This window comes from Phoenix dactylifera, chromosome 1, assembly GCF_009389715.1.
Source record: "Phoenix dactylifera cultivar Barhee BC4 chromosome 1, palm_55x_up_171113_PBpolish2nd_filt_p, whole genome shotgun sequence".
Lineage (NCBI taxonomy): Eukaryota > Viridiplantae > Streptophyta > Magnoliopsida > Arecales > Arecaceae > Phoenix > Phoenix dactylifera.
The window spans coordinates 17,882,078-17,903,569 of record NC_052392.1 but is presented as its reverse complement, the minus strand read 5'-3'; the positions used below and the strand labels follow the sequence as shown (position 1 = coordinate 17,903,569).

Sequence of the window (21,492 nt, the reverse complement as noted above, 5' to 3'; positions counted from 1 at the left end):
TGCAAATTAAGTAGAGGAATTCACAGCCTCAAACCACCGTTGTCATGCAAAGAAGCCAACCTTGCTCCACTTTCCACCAGAAAATTAGAACTTGAGAGTGTTAAAATACCTGGTTTTTAGCATTCAACGACTCCTCTATTCTTCTTCTTTTCTTTCTTTTAATTGATTCCACTAAGGTAAAGCCTAGGCCAACTAGGATGATATCTCAGCCTCCTTTTTAAATGATAATTCCGAGTCTGATCTGATCAGATGGTCATTGACAATAAACCCTAGTGAGCAGTTAATGTCCATCTTGGGCTCCATGGTTTTGAGTAATAGAAGGAAAAGTTGCATGGAATAGAGCTAGGAGTACTCTGCGTTTATCAACATCCTTACATAAAGTTAGCTAGAAATTAAGGCAGAATATTTGCGCCAGAAGAAATTGTGAAGTGTTTTTTGTTTTTGTTTGTTTTTGTCTATTGGAAAGAAGGGACATGGAAGAAGAAGATAAGGAGCAGGTCTTGCCTCCTGGCTTCAGATTTCATCCCACTGATGAAGAGCTTGTCAGTTATTATTTGACCCACAAGATCTACAAATCCAATTTCACAGCAAGAGCTATTGCAGTCGTTGACCTTAATAAGTGCGAGCCGTGGGATCTTGCAGGTATGTGAGATATCAATTCATGGTTCCAGTCTGAAGCTTATATTACTACTCTCTTATTCAATTTGAGAACTTTAAATTTAGTTGTATTATAGAATATTCATGTCGTTGAAATATGAGAAAGAGCGTGATCGCATTGAAGTTTGTTTGAGTAAGAATTTCGAAGCTTGGTTTTTGGATGCCTTGTTTTGTGTAGGACTTAACAGAGTAAGTTTTGTTTTATTTCTTGTTTGGTAACACTACTATCTCTGCTTCAATTTGAGATCAACTAGCTTCATGACAGACACTTAATTGAGTTGTACATAGATTATTCATGTCATTGAACTTTGAGAAAAAAGCTCTATGCCATAGAAGTTTTGTTTAAATAAGAATTTGAAAGCTTGCTGTTTTGATGTCTTGTTTTGAGAGAAAAGCTCATGATGCCTTGTTTTGATGGATTCAAAGAAATTTTTCCTCACCAACCGTTAATACAGTTAATTGGAACAGAACCAGAGAGAGAGAGAGAGAGAGAGATTTCTCTCATGTCAAATTTAGTGCAAGAATACGAGGATTGATGTCCAAATTCCCATGAGATCTAGTTTTTTTTTTCAAACTTGACCTCTTTAGGAAACAAACATTTCAAGATAGATTTCTTTAGGGAAATCTTATGCTAAATAGTCCAACAAACATTCGGTTTTCTCCACAAGCTACACATATGATGATAATGCTCATGATTGTATGAGTAGGGAAAGCAAAGATGGGAGAGAAAGAGTGGTACTTCTTCAGCCTAAAGGACCGCAAGTATCCAACTGGACTTCGGACAAACCGTGCAACAAGTGCAGGTTACTGGAAAATTACTGGGAAAGACCAGGAGATCTTTAATAGACATACTTCAGAGCTAATCGGAATGAAGAAGACATTGGTCTTCTACAAAGGCAGAGCTCCAAGAGGGGAGAAAACTAGCTGGGTCATGCATGAGTACTGTCTACAGTCCAAAACCAAAACCACTTTTGAAGCCCAAAAGGTAATCATCTTTTCCCTTTTTTTTCCTTCTTTTTTTTAACAAGAATTTAATCTAATCAGTTTGCTTTGCAAACACTTAGGTGTATGCCACTCATTGAATGCACATTGTGGCCGTTTTTTTACTTTCGTTTAGATTTATTAGGTTTCAAATTCTGCAGTCTTTTGGAGCTAAACATCGATGAAGTCAGAAGATAGATAAGAACCTGAACCTGAACTTGCTTTTTTCCTTTTTCTCCTTCTCTTTGAGTTGTTGATAGCATTTCTATGCCTGCAAAAGCCATAATTCAGACAGAGAACTGAAGAATCTTCCTTTAGTTTATGTCAGCTTCCACCATGCCAAAACTCGATCAGTATTGACTTCACTTCACCTCAGAGTTATTTATCAATGAATTAACATCCATGAATCCATCAAAAGCTCTAAACTTAGACTCAATTATATACAGTGATCTGTATCCAAACAAATGGCTGACAAACTAATGAAATAATGAAATCAGCAACCACTTTGATGATACGACTATCTGGACATGAAAACACTGGGGAAGATTTTGCGCCGGCAGGAACGCCGTATTTTTTCTTTCCAATTTCGATTCCAAACAAAAAAAATTAATATTGGCTATTCATCGACCACATGTTTCTCTACAAGACTTCTTAAACTCCACAGGAGTGGGTGGTCTGCCGAGTATTCAAGAAGAGCTGCAGAGAGAAGAGATGCCTCCCCAGCCAGCCTCAGCCTGATCATCAAAAGCTTCAAAAGAGTTCTGCCTTCATGCCATCAGTGACGCAGGCCAAGACGTACCAAGTGGCTGGCAGCAGAAAGGGCTATACAGAGCTGACAAGGCCATCTAAGGCAATTCTAGGCCTGAGCCCACCGAGCCAGCCACAGTTTGGTTCAGCTGGGAGCTTCACGCTGTCATCAGGTCTTGGATTACTCCATCCCACGGTGGCTGCCATGGAGGCATGGACCAACTGTATCCTCTCAAGTGCTGATATGGAGGTATGGCTGCCTCATGTGGATTCTAATGTGGAGCTTGAGAACTATTGGCCCCCTTGTTTGAGTGGAAAAGAGACTCATGAGAGCCTAATATAAGCTTCTTGTGCAAAAAGAGTTGAGCTTTCCTTCAGCAAAGAAACCTGTTGTGTTCTCAGATATGATATGATAATACGGGTTAAACTTAAAAAGAAGAAAAGATGATACTTGGGTTCATTTTGGAACTCCTAATTGGAAGTGCAGCACAGGGGATCTGATACTAAAATTGTGGTGTAATATTTTGAGTTATCATTGCTTTTCTTCTCTGTTTACTGGAGATTAAACAATGCATTTAATAAGATGGATTTCGATCTTCCTACTAAGCTTTCATCGATTACAGAGAACACTCTGGTGCTTAAATAATTTGATTAGTCAAGAATCAAACACCATTCCACAAAATATGACATCAGGCCATAAGCCAACTGACAGAAGATCAAAAATATAATTTCAAGCACTGGTACAGCCAGCACCGTCAAATGCAAAAAAAATTCATCGCAGCTACATTGCTACATTGTTTCCATACGTTCCTGTGCTAACTCAAATGCTGCAGATTTAGCTAATGCTGCATCTAACGATGCAAATTTTCACTCAAGTAACAACGCCTGGCACCAAGTTTGGCAATATCGCCCTCTACTGAATACACAATAGCTTAACATGGTAGCCAAGTATCTACATCGATGTCATAACATGGTATAGGAATGGAATCCGAAGTTAACACCTCTGTTACAAACTAATTGCAAATTAACTAAAATTTAAAAACAAATACAATTCAGCGAACAAGAAAATAGTAGAAACATAAAAATTGTCAGTATCATTCATAGGCAAACGTTTTCTCGCTAAACCAAAGTAAACATAGCACAAACCTACGGCCTAAAGGGCAAACCATTGCCTCTGTCCGAGTCCTCTTGCATAAATTGGCTTAAGTTCAATTTAAAATAGCATTAGTCTTTTACAATGTCATGATAGCTATATAAAGACAAGATCGAGTTCTCACAAAAAAAAAAAAAGAAAAAAAATGCAGAGAATTTTTCTCATTTTCCATAATAGAAAAAAAGAAATCCACAGAGAAAAATGAATCCTAAAATGAGAAATACAACCCCTCAACCCCATAAAATATTAGCAAACCGTGCCACAGGATAGTCAGACTTCTAGCAAGGCGATTGCCAAGACTAATGTTTTATGTTAAAAAGAAATGACGAGCTTCGACTTGTCCCGGTAACTTGCCTGCCGAGACTGGCTCATATTTGACAAAAAGCCTGGTAACCGCAGTCCCAACAAATCCCGGAACAAGTTCACATATGACACAAACTTGTTATGGCGAGTTCCAACCAGTCCGGGCATACAAAGACGCGAGCTAACAGCTGCAAGCAAACCGATAAAAAAAACTAATATAAGTTTTAAAACAAGGCTGATGAGAAACCATATAAACTTTTTTTCTTCCAAAAAAAATTGAACATTTTTTAGGTGAAGAAACAGGTAGTAGGGGTGGCCGCTTATGTGGCTAATTATTCTAGAAGTACCTTGTAGGAGAGTTGCTCCAAACGCTCCGTGACATTTTGTTTTTTAACTTTATTGAATGTATTCGTACATGTAAAATATGAGTAGCCGCTTAGGTTAAAAAAAAGAAAAGAAAAGAAAAGAAAGAAACTTGTGGTACCATCAGATATTACATGACAACAGCACGTTCCATAACCTTGCTTCAGAAAATTATAGCAACTGGTCGCACGACGTTGCCTGCCAAGACTAGTTTACACAGCACACTGCCTCCCAAGACCAGAAGATTTATATCTGAAGATCAGCAAAAACTTAGTCACAAGTTACACAGCACACTGCCTCCCAAGACCAGAAGATTTATATCTGAAGATCAGCAAAAACTTAGTCACAAGTTACACAGCACACCCCCTCCCAATACTAGAAGATTTTTATCTGAGATCGCTATGGCGCCCTTGGTATTTGGTCTGAGTTTGTGGCAGTAAACATTAGTATTTAGAAAAGTATTCGTTCAGTCCCCATTTTTTCCTAAATCAGTGATATATCTACACACATTCGCAATAGATATTGACATAGATCTAGCAAACAAATATATCACCAAACGAAAATAATTTAAAATGACACACACAATCCACGATCCCAGGAAACGCTTATGAGCATAGGAGCTGCACATTTCAAACATGTAGGTCAAGAAGAAAACGTAATTTTTTTCCGTACACGACTGTTAAAGCATCTTTCAGTGGGGTGTCTCCGAACCCCAGAATTCATGGCCTATCACCCATAACTGGACCAGACCTGCATGGAAATAAAATATAAGTATTAAATGTGTTCAAAGAAAAGAAACACTGTAACAGTTTAACAGATTGAATTAAGAGACTATCAGACGGTAGACAATCAAGCATCTTCTGAAGCACGAAAAACAATTATCCATGTTCTTGGCTCATAACTTCTACGCATAAGCTGAATTTTCCAAATAAGTTAAATTTTGAGTTGACAGAGGAGCTTTTTAAGATTTGTCGTATAACATACATACATACATATCAAAAGGAGGACAGGAGCTCTCTCTTGGATTACCACCGTCCCGAAAAATCCAGAATGTAATAAATATGAGCTGGGCATCATTAACTTCTATGTTTATGTTATTGATATGGAGAATTTAGGGTTTTTTTATGAAATGGTCTTATTAGGTACCATTATCTCAATGCACATATTATTCCCATTTGCCTTAGTTTGCTATTTGATATTATGGTAGCTCTATGGTAGAAGACGGTCAATGATATTTCTTACTTAAGAAAAGAGCAAAACGCCTTGATTCAATGTTAGCCAGTATGAAACCTCTGCACGATCTGCTTCCAACTTGCTGATGACATCACTCTTATGTCAGGGTAGCTAGGAGCGGCTCTCGCATGCTCAACTAAGTCTGTGTGGGTGGAGGCGGAAGAAGCTCTCAAAATCAACATAAGTCAACATAGGCGAATGTAAAAAAGGATGCTTACGACCAAAGTTTGCCATGCCAGTTGGCATTGTACCATATCAGACGTACCATATCATATCGGTACCGAACTGGTATGTAGCGTACCATATCAATAAGTGGTACGCCGAGCTGTACCATACCAAACCGCATACCTACACTATAATAGAATGGTACCGATATAAGATTCGGTACTAAGACGGTGAGCTTTGCTTATGACGATAATGTAAGAATTTTTTTTCCCCCGAAAAGATGTTGGGGGGGGGTAAGATAATGCAAATATCATAAACATTGCAAAAACTCCATTTGCAACTTTGTCATGTTCTGGTGAGATTATTTGCTTAGAGCAAGGCAATCTGAGGAACTCCTGCTGTAAAGATTGGGGAGGCTGGGAGCTTCAAATCCTGGTGCATCTTGCTCCATGCAATCATCTCACAAATCATTTCCTTTTTTAGGTCACATACGGCCTTAATGAATGAAGTTCTCCTTTTTATGGTTTTGGATGCAATATACCCATTCAAATATGAAATATAAAGAGCATAACAAAAGAAAATCTCCTCATTACCAGGAAATTATCTGCAGGATCAAAAGGAGGAAAGAGAAGCATCAAAATCATCAAGCTTAAGTAAAAGCAACGCATGTACAGCAAGACCAAAATTGCAAGCTTTATCTTCTAAAAATACTGTTTCAAATTCAAACAGAAACACTAACTAGACAAAACTTGGTTAGCCTACAACGTCCGTAGGTTTAATCAAGAAGTCAATTTTGAAGAGATAGCAATAATGACCCTGTTTTGATCTACAAATGGTGCAAACAACTTAAAGGACTATGAAGTGTACCTTTGAGTGTAAAATAGTGCAGAAGCTCGCCTATATCTTTGATTCACTCTATTTGCCAGCATGCCTCCTTTTATGTTTATGAGATGCATGACGGGAACTGGCATTCCGTGTGGTCCTCGTCTTTTTGCTACAAAATTCAGAAATTTTAAATGAGAAAAAAGTGAAAAAGATGAACGGACTCAGAACACATTGGGATGGGCCTCTAAAGAAAAATAGTTAAAAAATACTAACCAGAATATGGATGAAAAGATTCTGTAAATGCAGAAAACAGGTAAAACCAACAAAGCAGAGGCCTGCAATAATAAAATTGAACAAGTCTTACAGATGCATTCTTTTGGTCAAACTCTCATATTAAAAAAAAAAAAAAAAGGTTACTGCAGATAAAAATGGAGCACTTCATACCATGAACCACACCAGCTCTTTAGTTGCAAGAGGTTTTGTGAGTTTATGCTTCACTAATTTCTCATGGACAGCAGCTTGAACCTACAGGATGGGGAAAAAATCCTCTGATACATGCTAGGTGTTCTAGATTCACCAAAACAAAGACTACTTTAACTTCAGAGAAAAGGGAATATTGCAATTTATATTAGAAATTATGACCATACACACACACACACACACGCACAGAGAGAGAGAAATTGCATATGTCTACCACTCTGAAGCTAATTTATTATGTCTTTATCTCATAACTAATCTAGGATACCCATATGGATGATCTAAAATTATTCTACAAATATAGATGCAATGAAAAGACAAGCAATATCTGTAAGGATTCCAAATCCCGGTAAAACATAATTGTCTTATACATTGTTTTGCATATACTGAAAGCACTGATCTACCGATGATGAACAATACAATTAGAAGTTTTTAAAGTGAAGTTATAGCAGAAGTAGGTTTGCATACTGAATGCCATCAACTGCCTTCCCTTGAAGGGGTTGATAACATTATAGATTATTTACATTACGATATTTACATGAAATTCAGAGCTATGCCTCATCATAAGCACTAGTTTACACAAATAGCTATGCCTTTTCACTGAATAACATATAATAGTTCATAAAACAATAACCTCCTCAAGTCCTATAAGATGTTCTTTGTGATCCACTCAGCTTTAAAACTTCTTTTCATTCTTTATCTGATATTTTACAATGCATTTGGAGCGCACACAGTAAAAGATCAGAGAAACATTCTGCAGGCCAATTCAACATCCTTGTTATCGATGTATACATATCTGCAAATCTAAAACATCATAAAAATATTTCACTATCATATCTTTGACCTACTTTGCATGTTCTGTACTATAACATGTAACAAACCTACACTACATTGACTTAGGCACGTGGGGGCATTTTAAGGAAATCACACTTACGCAAGACAGTATCTCAATAGAAGTCAAAAAAGGCGGTTCAAATTCAAAATTAAATATATGCAAGGTATGATCGTTATAATCCAAGATGTTAACTTGCTTATTCAGGCGAAAACTAATAGCCATGTAGTGCGCCCCACAAAGTCTCAAAATACAAGAAATATTTCAACCAATTAAAAACAAATAATGTAGGCTTAGAGTAAAGCAACAACTGAAAAAGGAATACCTGATGATGACACGCAGTCGTTGATTCCACCGACTTTCCATAAGCATGGGCTACATATTTTGTGTAAGGTTTCAAAACAAGACGCACGTTCTCAACATGAGGTTTGCTGACAGCAGCGACTTGGTTAACATATGGTTTAGAAAATTTCTTAGCTTCCTGGCAAAAATTTAGCAGTCTATATGAGAAACCAAGTCGCAATAATCATGATAGACATTTCACATAAGCTGTAAGTTACAACCTTAAAGAAGACATATAGTTGCCAGTTCATAAATTCATCATGAAAGATACCTGGAAATAAGGATCGGCAAGTTCTTTTACTTTCACAACATGAGGTGTAACAGTATTTGTGCACACCCAATAAGCCTCGATAGCTTTAGTAGAGACCATTTGCACATGGGGCCTAATATAAGTTATCAAGGTCACCCATTGTTCCTTGACAGCAGGGATCCATTTCTTCACAGAACAAAGATAAAATGAGCAAAGAAACTTCAATAAACTTATAATATCTACAAAGTGAGACATGTTTTTTAAAAAATAAAGTCATCTACAAACTAGCAGGAATATATGATAGAATAGGTACAGGTTCAGATAAATAACAATAAATGTCTTCCATTATATACCACTGCAACAGTAGCACAGAAGATGATTAATTCCAGCAAAAACATAAGAAATGAAGCTCCACAATGAATATGATATTCCAATCAAAGAATTTATAGTACACAAACATATATTAAAATCTGATAGGAATATCATATTCATAAGGTATATTTAGCAACTACTTACTGTTTTAGCAGTTTCCAGGTGGGGTTCTACCCATTTCTGTGCCTGGGTTGATTTCTCTGATGCCTGAAAAAATTTTCGGATCCAAGAAGCGGTCACCTCATGCAAACATTAGACATCTATAAAATATTATGTTCAAATAATGTACATAAAAACACTGATGTAGTCAAAAAAACAAAACTTGCAGACCCAATTTTATTACAATTTCTCCATTAAGTCATGTGATTTTGGATAGGACAAGCATGGGCACCTTTTGTAGGAAAACATCCAAAGCAGGTTTCCCATGCATATTCCAGTGACTCACTGCAAGATCCTACAAGTCACAAATAAAACCAACTAAGAGCTAAGCTGAGGATATATATATATATATATATATATATATATATATATATATATATATATGCATAGGCTTGTTCAATATGAGCTGCACAAGTTAACCTGACAACGAGCAATATGGTTTGCCAGCCAAGGTGGTAGCCATGCCCCATGAACCTGAACAAAAACATAGAATATTAACCTCACTCTTGAGTAAGCTTTTACTACTTGTGAAAGCACAATGAATAGAAAGCAATAATTCCCACGTAAGCCAGTAAGGCAACCCAAATATATGCAACTAAAGGCAGAATTTGAGGGTTCTAAGAGGTCAGACAAGAATGCATGTTGCTACCCTAAAAAGTCTAGCTCTGATTAAAAGAATCCATCACCAGCTTCAGTATGTTAACAAAAGGATTCTAAAACTCATGTCCTTTAACTCTTCCTTAAGTTGAAATTTTCAGAATCTGAGACTTTTTAAGTGTAAATATCTGGGTGTAAAACCAAAGGGAGGTTAATATAGGTTTAGTCAGGAGAATGTTCAGAAAATTATTTTAATAATACTTAAACTAGAAATGTCAAATTCTTGGGATGTATGTGTCACGACCCCCGCCCCGTTCCCGGCGGGCCGCCGCGACGGTCCTAGGGTGCGGGTAGGCATAAGGCCACCAGCCACCGCGTAGAACCCTACTACCTATCAATCATCAATAAATCTTGAAAAATTTGGCATGATACATGCACAAAATGATCACTTTTTCTATAGTGACCTGTCAGGATTATTTCATTACATACAACAACGCTACCTGTCAGAGCAGCAATCACATAATCCGTCACATAATGAACCTGGACAATATATATCAATACATTATCTCAGGCATATAACTCATCTGTATAAAAATCTGGTTCCCATTCCATCCATGGTCAAACCCATATCCACAACAGGATCTATGACAGTAACTATACACTATATACAACAGAAGGTTTATAATACACCAAAAGGGTATAAACCTTTATCTACATTATACTATACTATGGAGCGGCACAGCTAGCAGGCAACCACTAATCCTGCTCCTCTATATACAATATCTGCCCTGCAATCAAAAATATCAAACTGGGGAGTGAGTATATGAATACTCAGTGAGTGGAGTAGAGTACTATGCACATGAGACAAGATATAATCATGGCTCGAGGTGAAATCTCAAGAGCAATAATAAGATGAACATGATCTCAACATAGAGAATATGGAGTAAATCATCAATATCACCACAATCAATATCAACTCATCTGAAGCATATATGGAATAATCAAGTAAACATATATGCTACTCATGAATATGCTCAACAGATCATAATGCTGGAACATACAAATCAGGTGTCAATATGCTGAAATCATCACTAGACAGCTGTCGGGAGGTGGGTTTTACGCCCCAGGCGAACCAGCAACAACTCTCTACTGTCACATGCATATGCAGGATAAGACACCATATCGATAATGTAAATGCTAGACAGCTGTCGGAAGGTGGGTTTTACGCCCCAGGCGAACCAGCAACAACTCCCCACTGTCACATGCATATGCAGGATAAAACACCACACTAATCATGTAAATGCCGGCCAGTATCCAGAACAGAAATCCATCTCACATCTACATACTAAACGGCACCTCGCGGGAATTCTACATCCGCGGAAAGCCATACTGCATCTCGCGGGGTCTTACTATGCCCGGCGGCAAGCAGAATATAAGTCGTAGGACCGGCCGATCCTACGCCTAGGGCCATGTCCCCCCTAGGAAGGGACTGGGTTCCGCCCACCCAAAAGGCTACTATGTGCACAAAGGCCGATGTTCAACCCCATCGACTATAGGTGTCCTGCAGATACTGCCAAGCCATGCATAAATGCCATAATGCACCCTCCCAATACTCTACTAAGAAGGAGCATAATCAAGACTACCACTCACGCGGCCACGACCCAATTATAACTAACATCAGGGTTGGGAGTGAGGAATCACGGGAGTACAATGCAACTCAATATACCATGAGAAGGGCTCTATAAGTCTTTGAAATAGAGGAAATGAAATCAATTTACAAAAGAAATCATTTCACAATTCGGAATCAATTTGATTACTTTTCCACCCCTTGTAGTTCCTCTCAATGTTCCCTCAAATGCGTGCACAAGATAATCAAGTATGGAGAAACAAGATTATAGAGGAATCTACAACAATATCAATCAATATGCACAAGTGGAATCAATTCACACTTGGCGGTATTCATGAAAAAGAATTAAGGATGCTCATGGTGCAAAGTACATGACTCCCACTCACCTGTCAATCCGGCACAGCCCTGATACGCCTCCAAAAATCTACAGCAGGCAGTGGAAAACTTCTTTCTCTTGTTCCCTAGCTTCTTGCCCAACTGTGACATGCATTTACAATACATTTAGTCTTGTATCAAGGACTATAATCTACGTGCCAATTATAATATAGGGGACTTTAATTGATTCAACTCCCCCGTTCCCTAAATCTTTTCTTTTCTTTCTTCTTTTTCTTTTTAATAAATTAACTCACCATTTATGTGTATTAGGGACTCCTTTGCATGAGTACAAGGTCCCTTTTAGCTTGATCTAGGCTTAATACTCTATTATAGCATGAAATCCCTTATTTTCCACCCGGATGAACAGTAACCCGGACTGACAGTGGGTTACTTCATCCCGGTTTTGATCTACTTTCAAGACTCCAAATTTGATGAAATTTTTACCTAACATTCTACACTCATAGGAGATTCTAAAGAGGTAACATGCATTGCTATCGGAGGTCGTTTGACCCCCTAAATAATTCGCCGAAGTTGGGACTTCGACACAGTTTTTCCGTAGTGCCGGAAAAATTTGTCAAAATCCGATTCTTCCTCTTTTAACCGCCTCTACAATCCTTATCCGACCCCTCTAGACTATATCCACCCTTTGTATAGCCTAATGTCATCAAAAGACTAGATAGGGATGGATATTTACCTTTTTCTTTTTGGAAATCGAGGTCCTTGCGTAGAGGGAAAGGAGATCTACGTTTTTCCCTTCAGCTAGAAGTGCAACCGGGATCTCCTTCTTCTTCCTTTCTTCCTTTCCTTTCCTCTTCCTTTCTTCCTTTCCTTTCCTCTCCTTCTTTTCTTCCTCTCTGTCCGTCTGAGACTCCCCTGTGACTCTCTCTCGGTTTCCATCCAAAAGCCACACAAACCCCCTAATTAAATCACATCAAAACACTATTCACCCTTTGTTTAATATTGTTAAATTTCCATTTTGCCCCTAACACTTCAACATATCTACCGTTATGCCATTAACTTTTGATTCCTTCCAATTTTACCCTTACCACTTCAATGCATCTACAACTATGCCATTATCTTTTGATTCTTTCCTATTTTACCCCTTATATTAATTGAAAAGGACTATTCTATCCCTTTTTATATAAAAAAAATATTTTGAGGTTATTACATCCTCCCCCCTTATATAAAATTCGTCCTCGAATTTAAAAGAGTAAATTACCTGATTACTCAAAGGGATGAGTATATCTACTCTTCATATTCTGCTCGGTGTGGTATTGGGAATCAAATAAATTGGAAGTGTTTTACCTTCTATTTCTACCACACAGGTAGGATACACATACTTCGCTTTTATACTATCCCCTACAGGTGTACTAATAGCTAAGGGAATATGCATTAATATGTTATCCTAAGCTAACTTTTTAGCAAAATAAGGGGATACAAATGAATGGGTAGCTCCAGAATCAAATAACACTCTAGCTTTAATCTTATCAATGAGGAGTGTACCTGTCATAACTGCATTCGATGCCTGTGCCTCCTGTGGATTTACCGTGAACACCCTTCCTTGCCCTCTGCCTACTGGAGCTGACAGTTGAGATGGTCCAGCACTCTGCTGTGATGTTTGTGCTTGACCTCTACCTCTGCCTACAGGCTCCCTACTACTAGGCCTGTCCATCTGCACATAAGGGTAGGATACCAAAGGCACTAACTGCTGGGTGGCACCCTGCGGGCATTCTCTGACAAAATGACCCGGCTGTCCACATCTGTAGCACACTCCCTGACCCATTCTGCATCTGCTAGGGTGCTGCTTCCCACATATGCCACATACTGGCCATTATTGGAACCTAGATTCAGTTCTGGCCATAGTGACTGGAGGACGAGGTACTGATGGTAGAAAAGTATCTTGTGATTGACCTCTTTCCCTCCACTTCCTCTTACGCGGGGCAGGTGGAGCTGAGCCTACAGACTGCTCCGTCGGGCCCTCCGAGAGATCTACTCCCTCAGATCTACCTCTACTGCTTTGCTCCTTCCCCACACTCATTTTCCTTTGTTCTCTTTCAGCTCTTTCCTCTTTGTTTCTGGTCTCCCACTGTTTTGCTTTATCTATCAACCTAGACAAGGTGGGGACCTCTACTGCCAGTACTGCATTATAAAGCGGGAAAATCAAGCCCCGCCTAAATCTTTCTATCCTGGCAGCTTCAATGGGGATGATGTAAGGAGCATACTTCCCCAAATCTAGTGAACTCACGAGCGTACTCAGATACGCTCATTCCGGGCATCTGCTTCAGCCTCTCAAACTGAAGAGCCCGATTCTGCCTCTCAGCCGGAGACAAAAACTCATCCATCAAAGAGATCACATAGTCATATCATAATAAATCTGAGAATCTACAATATTCACCTTCTCTTATTAACACAAATCTTCATTATTGAAAAATCTAGTCTCCCATCACAGTCAATATTTTTGACCAATTTAAATTGATTCGATCCACTATACTTTCGCCACACAACTCTGATCAATATCCTCCGAATTTATTATTGACTTTCTGTCAAAATATAAATCTTGATTGTAAACTGAATGATATACAATTTTTTCTCAAGTAGAGCCAAAAAGAACTCTTAAGTCTCATCCCCAAATATATTTTACAGAATTGTATATGACTCATAAAATAACATATAGAAAAACCCTATGCTCCATAGTATAATCCTATACTTAATCCTGACTCACCCTATTGCTCTGACAGGACTCTTCTTAACCTTTGCTCTGATACCAAGCTTTGTCCCGACCCCCGCCCCGTTCCCGACGGGCCGCCGCGACGGTCCTAGGGTGCGGGTAGGCATAAGGCCACCAGCCACCGCGTAGAACCCTACTACCTATCAATCATCAATAAATCTTGAAAAATTTGGCATGATACATGCACAAAATGATCACTTTTTCTATAGTGACCTGTCAGGATTATTTCATTACATACAACAACGCTACCTGTCAGAGCAGCAATCACATAATCCGTCACATAATGAACCTGGACAATATATATCAATACATTATCTCAGGCATATAACTCATCTGTATAAAAATCTGGTTCCCATTCCATCCATGGTCAAACCCATATCCACAACAGGATCTATGACTGTAACTATACACTATATACAACAGAAGGTTTATAATACACCAAAAGGGTATAAACCTCTATCTACATTATACTATACTATGGAGCGGCACAGCTAGCAGGCAACCACTAATCCTGCTCCTCTATATACAATACCTGCCCTGCAATCAAAAATATCAAACTGGGGAGTGAGTATATGAATACTCAGTGAGTGGAGTAGAGTACTATGCACATGAGACAAGATATAATCATGGCTCGAGGTGAAATCTCAAGAGCAATAATAAGATGAACATGATCTCAACATAGAGAATATGGAGTAAATCATCAATATCAACTCATCTGAAGCATATATGGAATAATCAAGTAAACATATATGCTACTCATGAATATGCTCAACAGATCATAATGCTGGAACATACAAATCAGGTGTCAATATGCTGAAATCATCACTAGACAGCTGTCGGAAGGTGGGTTTTACGCCCCAGGCGAACCAGCAACAACTCCCTACTGTCACATGCATATGCAGGATAAGACACCATATCGATAATGTAAATGCTAGACAGCTGTCGGAAGGTGGGTTTTACGCCCCAGGCGAACCAGCAACAACTCCCCACTGTCACATGCATATGCAGGATAAAACACCACACTAATCATGTAAATGCCGGCCAGTATCCAGAACAGAAATCCATCTCACATCTACATACTAAACGGCACCTCGCGGGAATTCTACATCCGCAGAAAGCCATACTGCACCTCGCGGGGTCTTACTATGCCCGGCGGCAAGCAGAATATAAGTCGTAGGACCGGCCGATCCTACGCCTAGGGCCGTGTCCCCCCTAGGAAGGGACTGGGTTCCGCCCACCCAAAAGGCTACTATGTGCACAAAGGCCGATGTTCAACCCCATCGACTATAGGTGTCCTGCAGATACTGCCAAGCCATGCATAAATACCATAATGCACCCTCCCAATACTCTACTAAGAAAGAGCATAATCAAGACTACCACTCACGCGGCCACGACCCAATTATAACTAACATCAGGGTTGGGAGTGAGGAATCACGGGAGTACAATGCAACTCAATATACCATGAGAAGGGCTCTATAAGTCTTTGAAATAGAGGAAATGAAATCAATTTACAAAAGAAATCATTTCACAATTCGGAATCAATTTGATTACTTTTCCACCCCTTGTAATTCCTCTCAATGTTCCCTCAAATGCGTGCACAAGATAATCAAGTATGGAGAAACAAGATTATAGAGGAATCTACTACAATATCAATCAATATGCACAAGTGGAATCAATTCACACTTGGCGGTATTCATGAAAATGAATTAAGGATGCTCATGGTGCAAAGTACATGACTCCCACTCACCTGTCAATCCGGCACAGCCCTGATACGCCTCCAAAAATCTACAGCAGGCAGTGGAAAACTTCTTTCTCTTGTTCCCTAGCTTCTTGCCCAACTGTGACATGCATTTACAATACATTTAGTCTTGTATCAAGGACTATAATCTACGTGCCAATTATAATATAGGGGACTTTAATTGATTCAACTCCCCCGTTCCCTAAATCTTTTCTTTTCTTTCTTCTTTTTCTTTTTAATAAATTAACTCACCATTTATGTGTATTAGGGACTCCTTTGCATGAGTACAAGGTCCCTTTTAGCTTGATCTAGGCTTAATACTCTATTATAGCATGAAATCCCTTATTTTCCACCCGGATGAACAGTAACCCGGACTGACAGTGGGTTACTTCATCCCGGTTTTGATCTACTTTCAAGACTCCAAATTTGATGAAATTTTTACCTAACATTCTACACTCATAGGGGATTCTAAAGAGGTAACATGCATTGCTATCGGAGGTCGTTTGACCCCCTAAATAATTCGCCGAAGTTGGGACTTCGACACAGTTTTTCCGTAGTGCCGGAAAAATTTGTCAAAATCCGATTCTTCCTCTTTTAACCGCCTCTACAACCCTTATCCGACCCCTCTAGACTATATCCACCCTTTGTATAGCCTAATGTCATCAAAAGACTAGATAGGGATGGATATTTACCTTTTTCTTTTTGGAAATCGAGGTCCTTGCGTAGAGGGAAAGGAGATCTACGTTTTTCCCTTAGCTAGAAGTGCAACCGGGATCTCCTTCTTCTTCCTTTCTTCCTTTCCTTTCCTCTTCCTTTCTTTCTTTCCTTTCCTCTCCTTCTTTTTCTTCCTCTCTGTCCGTCTGAGACTCCCCTATGACTCTCTCTCGGTTTCCATCCAAAAGCCACACAAACCCCCTAATTAAATCACATCAAAACACTATTCACCCTTTGTTTAATATTATTAAATTCTCATTTTGCCCCTAACACTTCAACATATCTACCGTATGCCATTAACTTTTGATTCCTTCCAATTTTACCCTTACCACTTCAATGCATCTACAACTATGCCATTATCTTTTGATTCTTTTCTATTTTACCCCTTATATTAATTGAAAAGGACTATTCTATCCCTTTTTATATAAAAAAAAATATTTTGGGGTTATTACAGTATGGGTCTTCTTTTTTGGAAGGGGAAAGACAAAATAATTGGATTCATGAAGTTTAGCATGTTTCTATCATAAATTCAGAACACCTTTTCTGTTCTCCACATAATTTGAAGTTTTTAAATATTTGGAATGTGACAAATTTTTAGGAAGGTACTTAAAGATGTAATAAACACAGTCACACCTAGAAACTTACATTCATAAATTTTTAACTAGTTTCTTCATGAACGAAGCAAATCCCAATCATTCTGATGTTATAATACATTCAAACAATAAATGAGGCCAACCGTGTTGTAGATAAAAAAACATAGTTTAGCGTGACTTTGTTAAATGAGTTTATGTAGGTTTTGAAGCAAGTTTTAGGGGTTTTTTCTTTTGTTAATTTAGGATGACTTATAGGACGACCATGGAACACCATATAATGAGGAAATACTTGACTTAAGAATTAGGGAACAGGTAAACACTCGCTATTGTGTTCAGACAAACAGAATTTCAGATAAAGGTTCTGCTCAAGCTGACAGAAGATATGGAACAAAATAATTTTAAGGAAGCTTTAAGGGCAATTTCATGTATCTGTAATTTCATATGAACTTCTAATTTCACAATTACTCCACAGATAGAACCAGAACCTTTTATTCATATTCCCTCTGATACTGGGAACTGCTCAGACGATAGTTAAGTTTCCAGTTGAACATTCAATAAAATTCTTTAGTTGCTTTCTGGAAATAAGGTGATCAAGTATCCTTGATAATTAATGAACATTCGCTGTTGATCAGTTCGAGATTAGGTCCATCGTTACTTGTTGGAAGTCTAATTACTGAATGCTACAGAAAGTACTAAAAGAAACTAAAGCATTATGATTCATATTCTCACCTCCCTCAACTTGTCTGATTTTGATCTTGCTTCTAATTGCGTCTTTGCCAATTGCTCCTGTAAAATAGGAGAAAAGGGTTATTTTACCGTGAGAACAAACATCATGTGTTTATTCTGGGAGGTACCATATGGTGACCCTGGAAAGTACAAACAAACCTGTGCCACTTGAAGAGCTTGTTCAGATTTCTGAAGTCTGAGTCTCTGTTCATCATTTATCCTTTCAAGCTAGAGAGGAGAGAAGAGAGAGAGAGGGAGGGGGGAGAGGTGGAGATTCAGTGGCATCATAAGTACAGAAAATTCTGGAGGCAAAATCAACATTATTTATGCCCTATTTAACCAAATCTTACTGCTCAAAAGTAAAGCTTTTGACAATAAAGAAAGCAAGCATCTTATACCTTCATTTTATGAGGCACTTGTTTATCTAGCATATTTCAGAGAACAAATCTTGCAAACAGATGATATAGTTATCTGTCTATTTTCATGTGACTTCTCTAACTAGTGCTCTTTATACCTCTGGAAGACCTATCGAATGGCAAAGTCTTCTTAGTTGGTTATGGTCTGGCAGTATAAAATGAGGAATCAGCAGAGTCCAGGACCTTCCATATCATTTTCTAGGATCAACCACAATGAAATTAAATAAAATCCATCTTCTGGCTTGTGGGAGTAGAAGCACCTATTATTTTACATATCCAATGGTGATAATATAGATAAATAATTTGCAGAGGAAAAAAATTGTTGTTCAAGTCCATGATCGGATAGTTGGTCTGCTTTGCAGCAAGGTGGTCTAATGAAATATCGAGGCCATCAAGAACAACACTATCTGAAGTCCTGAGAGACAGACATCTTATTGTCGACTTAGCTTTGAACATTGTCCTATTATTTTACTCAGACCTTCGAGGAAAATGTTTTCTGATGTACTATAAGATTGTTCCTTACTTATCCATCTACCTGAAACATAATGAGTTTACAATGACCCAGATGGCCAATAACTTTTTCAGCTAGCGACTCCACAAGCTCCAGCAACTATGCATCAAATAAGAACATAGGACCAAAATCTCTAGAATGCTCAAATGAGCTTCAGCACTGGAAGCAGTGCACATGGAAAATAAACCAGATTGTACAATGCATAGTTCACACCTACCTCTAGCTCTGGTTCTCAGGAACTCGAGAATGGTATCCTTCTTAACAACTCTAGGGGCATGTTACATGTATATAAATAATACTTCCTGTTACATGTACATGTCTGAAACATTGATTGCTTAATGGTGGATACAACTGTCACACAACTAAGAGAAATGTGACATCAGGATACCAAATTGAACACGTAATTGTAAAGCTTACATGAGATAGGCTGGCAAAATTGATACCACATATACAAGGAGGTTGGGTGATCATGAAAGGTAGACAAGAGAACAAATAGTTCCATAATACACTCATGGCACTGGACAGGAAATAGCAAGCTGAGATGTTTGGAACACGCAATACTGCCATCAAACAGAAAAAAGAACTTACGTTTTCCAATTTCAGACTGAGTTCTTGAACTTTCTTCTCTGCTTCGCCAGCCCGGGCCACTAAAGCATCTCCTTTTCCAGTCTGGGCCTCTATTTCATTTTTAAGCTTCTCAATCTATGCATCAAATTCAGATTATGATTCTATCAATGCTATCGGAGTAGTCAAATACCTATTCTTCTAAGAAAAAGAAGACATTCTTTTCTGACCTGTTTCTCAAGTTCATCAGCACGTGCACCAGCCCTTCCCACCAATTCCTGGGCGTCTACAACTCCTTTTTTCTACACAATAACAAAATAAAGATGCTGACTTCAAAGAATGCAGACAAAAATATTAAGAAGTATCACATCATTGCCTTACCTGAAGCAATTCTATCTCACTCTGCAGCGAAGCCATGGTCGCCAACTTCTCCTCGACAATCTTTTCCAGTTGTGCAATTCTCTCTTCTTTTCTCTTCACTTCATCAGTTCTATCCGATAAACTTGATTCTTCATTAAAAAGGAATAGAAAGAATAATTTAACAAAAATATTGAAAACTAGTATACCAATCACTCCAAAATTCAAAAAAAAAAAAAGATCTTTTGTCATATAAACGTAAAACTAGCTAGATAATTTCAAGATCAGTTAACAGAACAGATTGATATGTATGTGTATTTCTCAAAAAAGATAACAATATGTCAACCTGCAGAGGAAAAAAAAAAGATAAAATCTCCGCAAGAAACCACGAAAAAGGAAGAATATAAGAAGAAGAAGGAGAAAGAAGAGTCGGCAATCCGCGGATATTAAAACAAAAAAGTTTCTACCTTTTTGGATAAAAATATCAAGAAATGATTATTTACTCCTTTAAAGTCCAAAAAGAACGCGAAGAACGTGTTAAGAACTTAAGCATTGGACAAACTAAATCGCAAACGCTAGTCGAGCGAATGAGACCCCTGATCTCCACGAAATCTCTCGTCCACGGATGCAAAACAAAGAACAAACAGCCACGAAAAACCCTAGCTTTCAAAAGGATTCAGCGAAGTGATCGAATCCAGGCTGACCTAGACCGGCGACCTTGGATTTAAGCTGCTCGATCTCCGGCTTCAGCGGAGAATCCCAAGCCTCGGCCACCGTCCCGTCCTCGACCTCCGCGTCGCTCCGGATTCCAACTACCAAGATCGAGAGAACGATCGAAACCATCCAAATCTTCGAAGCCGCCATCGATATCAGATTAAAACCCAAAAGAAAAAAGAAGGAAAAAAAAATTCCCCCCTTTCTTTTTTTTCTTTGTTTTCGTCTCTACGTTCCTTTCTTCTCGTCGCTCGCCGTGGGGAAGAGAGCGGGAGAAGGGAAGGGCCACGAACGAGTTATGACGAATTAATAGAGTCCGTCTCCACTTCATTAACCGACACGTGCCGGTCGTCATCTGGCGGGCTGACACGTGGTGTCGAGCGAGGAGGGAATGGATACGTGGGTGGGGACGACGATGGCGGCACCAGCGGTTGTCTTGTAGCCGTTCGTTTGGTAGACTCTCGAGAACGACGGCCGATAGCTGCCGTTCGCTAGCCGCTGGCTAGAAGTGGAGAACGGTGGCTCTGGGAAATCGTGTGGACGGTCGTGATCGGATGCCGGACGCGACATTTAAAGTTGGTAGCGGTTTCAATACTCGAGTATATATAGATGGATTCTATTTTTTTACAAGAACTCTTTATCTCCATAAAAACAGAAATATTTTTACTAATTTTGGCTGCGACTTGCAAGGACATGCAACTATTAAATTTTCCTTTTGCTATATTCTTATCCCAATCCTACTCAATTGCCATGATTCAAGCCAAAGTCAATGTGGTTGCTAAGTTCTAGCATCCAAGGGGCTAACATAATAACTATTTCAAGGTCTAGCTTGGTCTAGCTTAAGCCTTCTAATAACTAATGCTTAGGCTAACATAATAACTAATGTTTAAGGGCTAAAATAGCTTAAGCTTTCTAGCATCCAAGGGAATAACATAACAACTAATGCTTGAATAATGACACTTATTATTTCAAG

At 38.7% G+C, this 21,492-nt stretch overlaps 2 protein-coding genes across 3 annotated transcripts; one reads left to right on the top strand and one right to left on the bottom strand.

The window, feature by feature from the left end:
- The first annotated feature begins 27 nt into the window (after positions 1 to 27).
- LOC120111452 (protein CUP-SHAPED COTYLEDON 2-like) lies at positions 28 to 3,190 on the top strand. Its single transcript, XM_039128500.1, has 3 exons — positions 28 to 642; positions 1,365 to 1,642; positions 2,303 to 3,190. The coding sequence occupies exons 1-3, from the start codon at positions 474 to 476 to the stop codon at positions 2,726 to 2,728; spliced, it is 873 nt and encodes a 290-aa protein (XP_038984428.1). The 5' UTR covers positions 28 to 473; the 3' UTR covers positions 2,729 to 3,190.
- A 1,308-nt stretch (positions 3,191 to 4,498) lies between these two features.
- LOC120111448 lies at positions 4,499 to 20,787 on the bottom strand. Of its 2 annotated transcripts, none has more exons than XM_039128496.1 (15): positions 20,510 to 20,787; positions 19,830 to 19,957; positions 19,679 to 19,750; positions 19,473 to 19,586; positions 18,117 to 18,185; positions 17,961 to 18,017; positions 9,280 to 9,333; positions 9,092 to 9,154; positions 8,845 to 8,907; positions 8,350 to 8,514; positions 8,062 to 8,217; positions 6,872 to 6,952; positions 6,701 to 6,762; positions 6,470 to 6,596; positions 4,499 to 4,954 (listed from the first exon to the last, which is right to left on the bottom strand). In XM_039128496.1, the coding sequence occupies exons 1-14, from the start codon at positions 20,667 to 20,669 to the stop codon at positions 6,518 to 6,520; spliced, it is 1,323 nt and encodes a 440-aa protein (XP_038984424.1). In that variant the 5' UTR covers positions 20,670 to 20,787; the 3' UTR covers positions 4,499 to 4,954; positions 6,470 to 6,517. The 2 variants fall into 2 exon arrangements, with proteins under 2 accessions (XP_038984424.1, XP_038984420.1); XM_039128492.1 differs by having other exon boundaries at positions 6,500 to 6,596.
- Between the last annotated feature and the right edge of the window lie 705 nt (positions 20,788 to 21,492).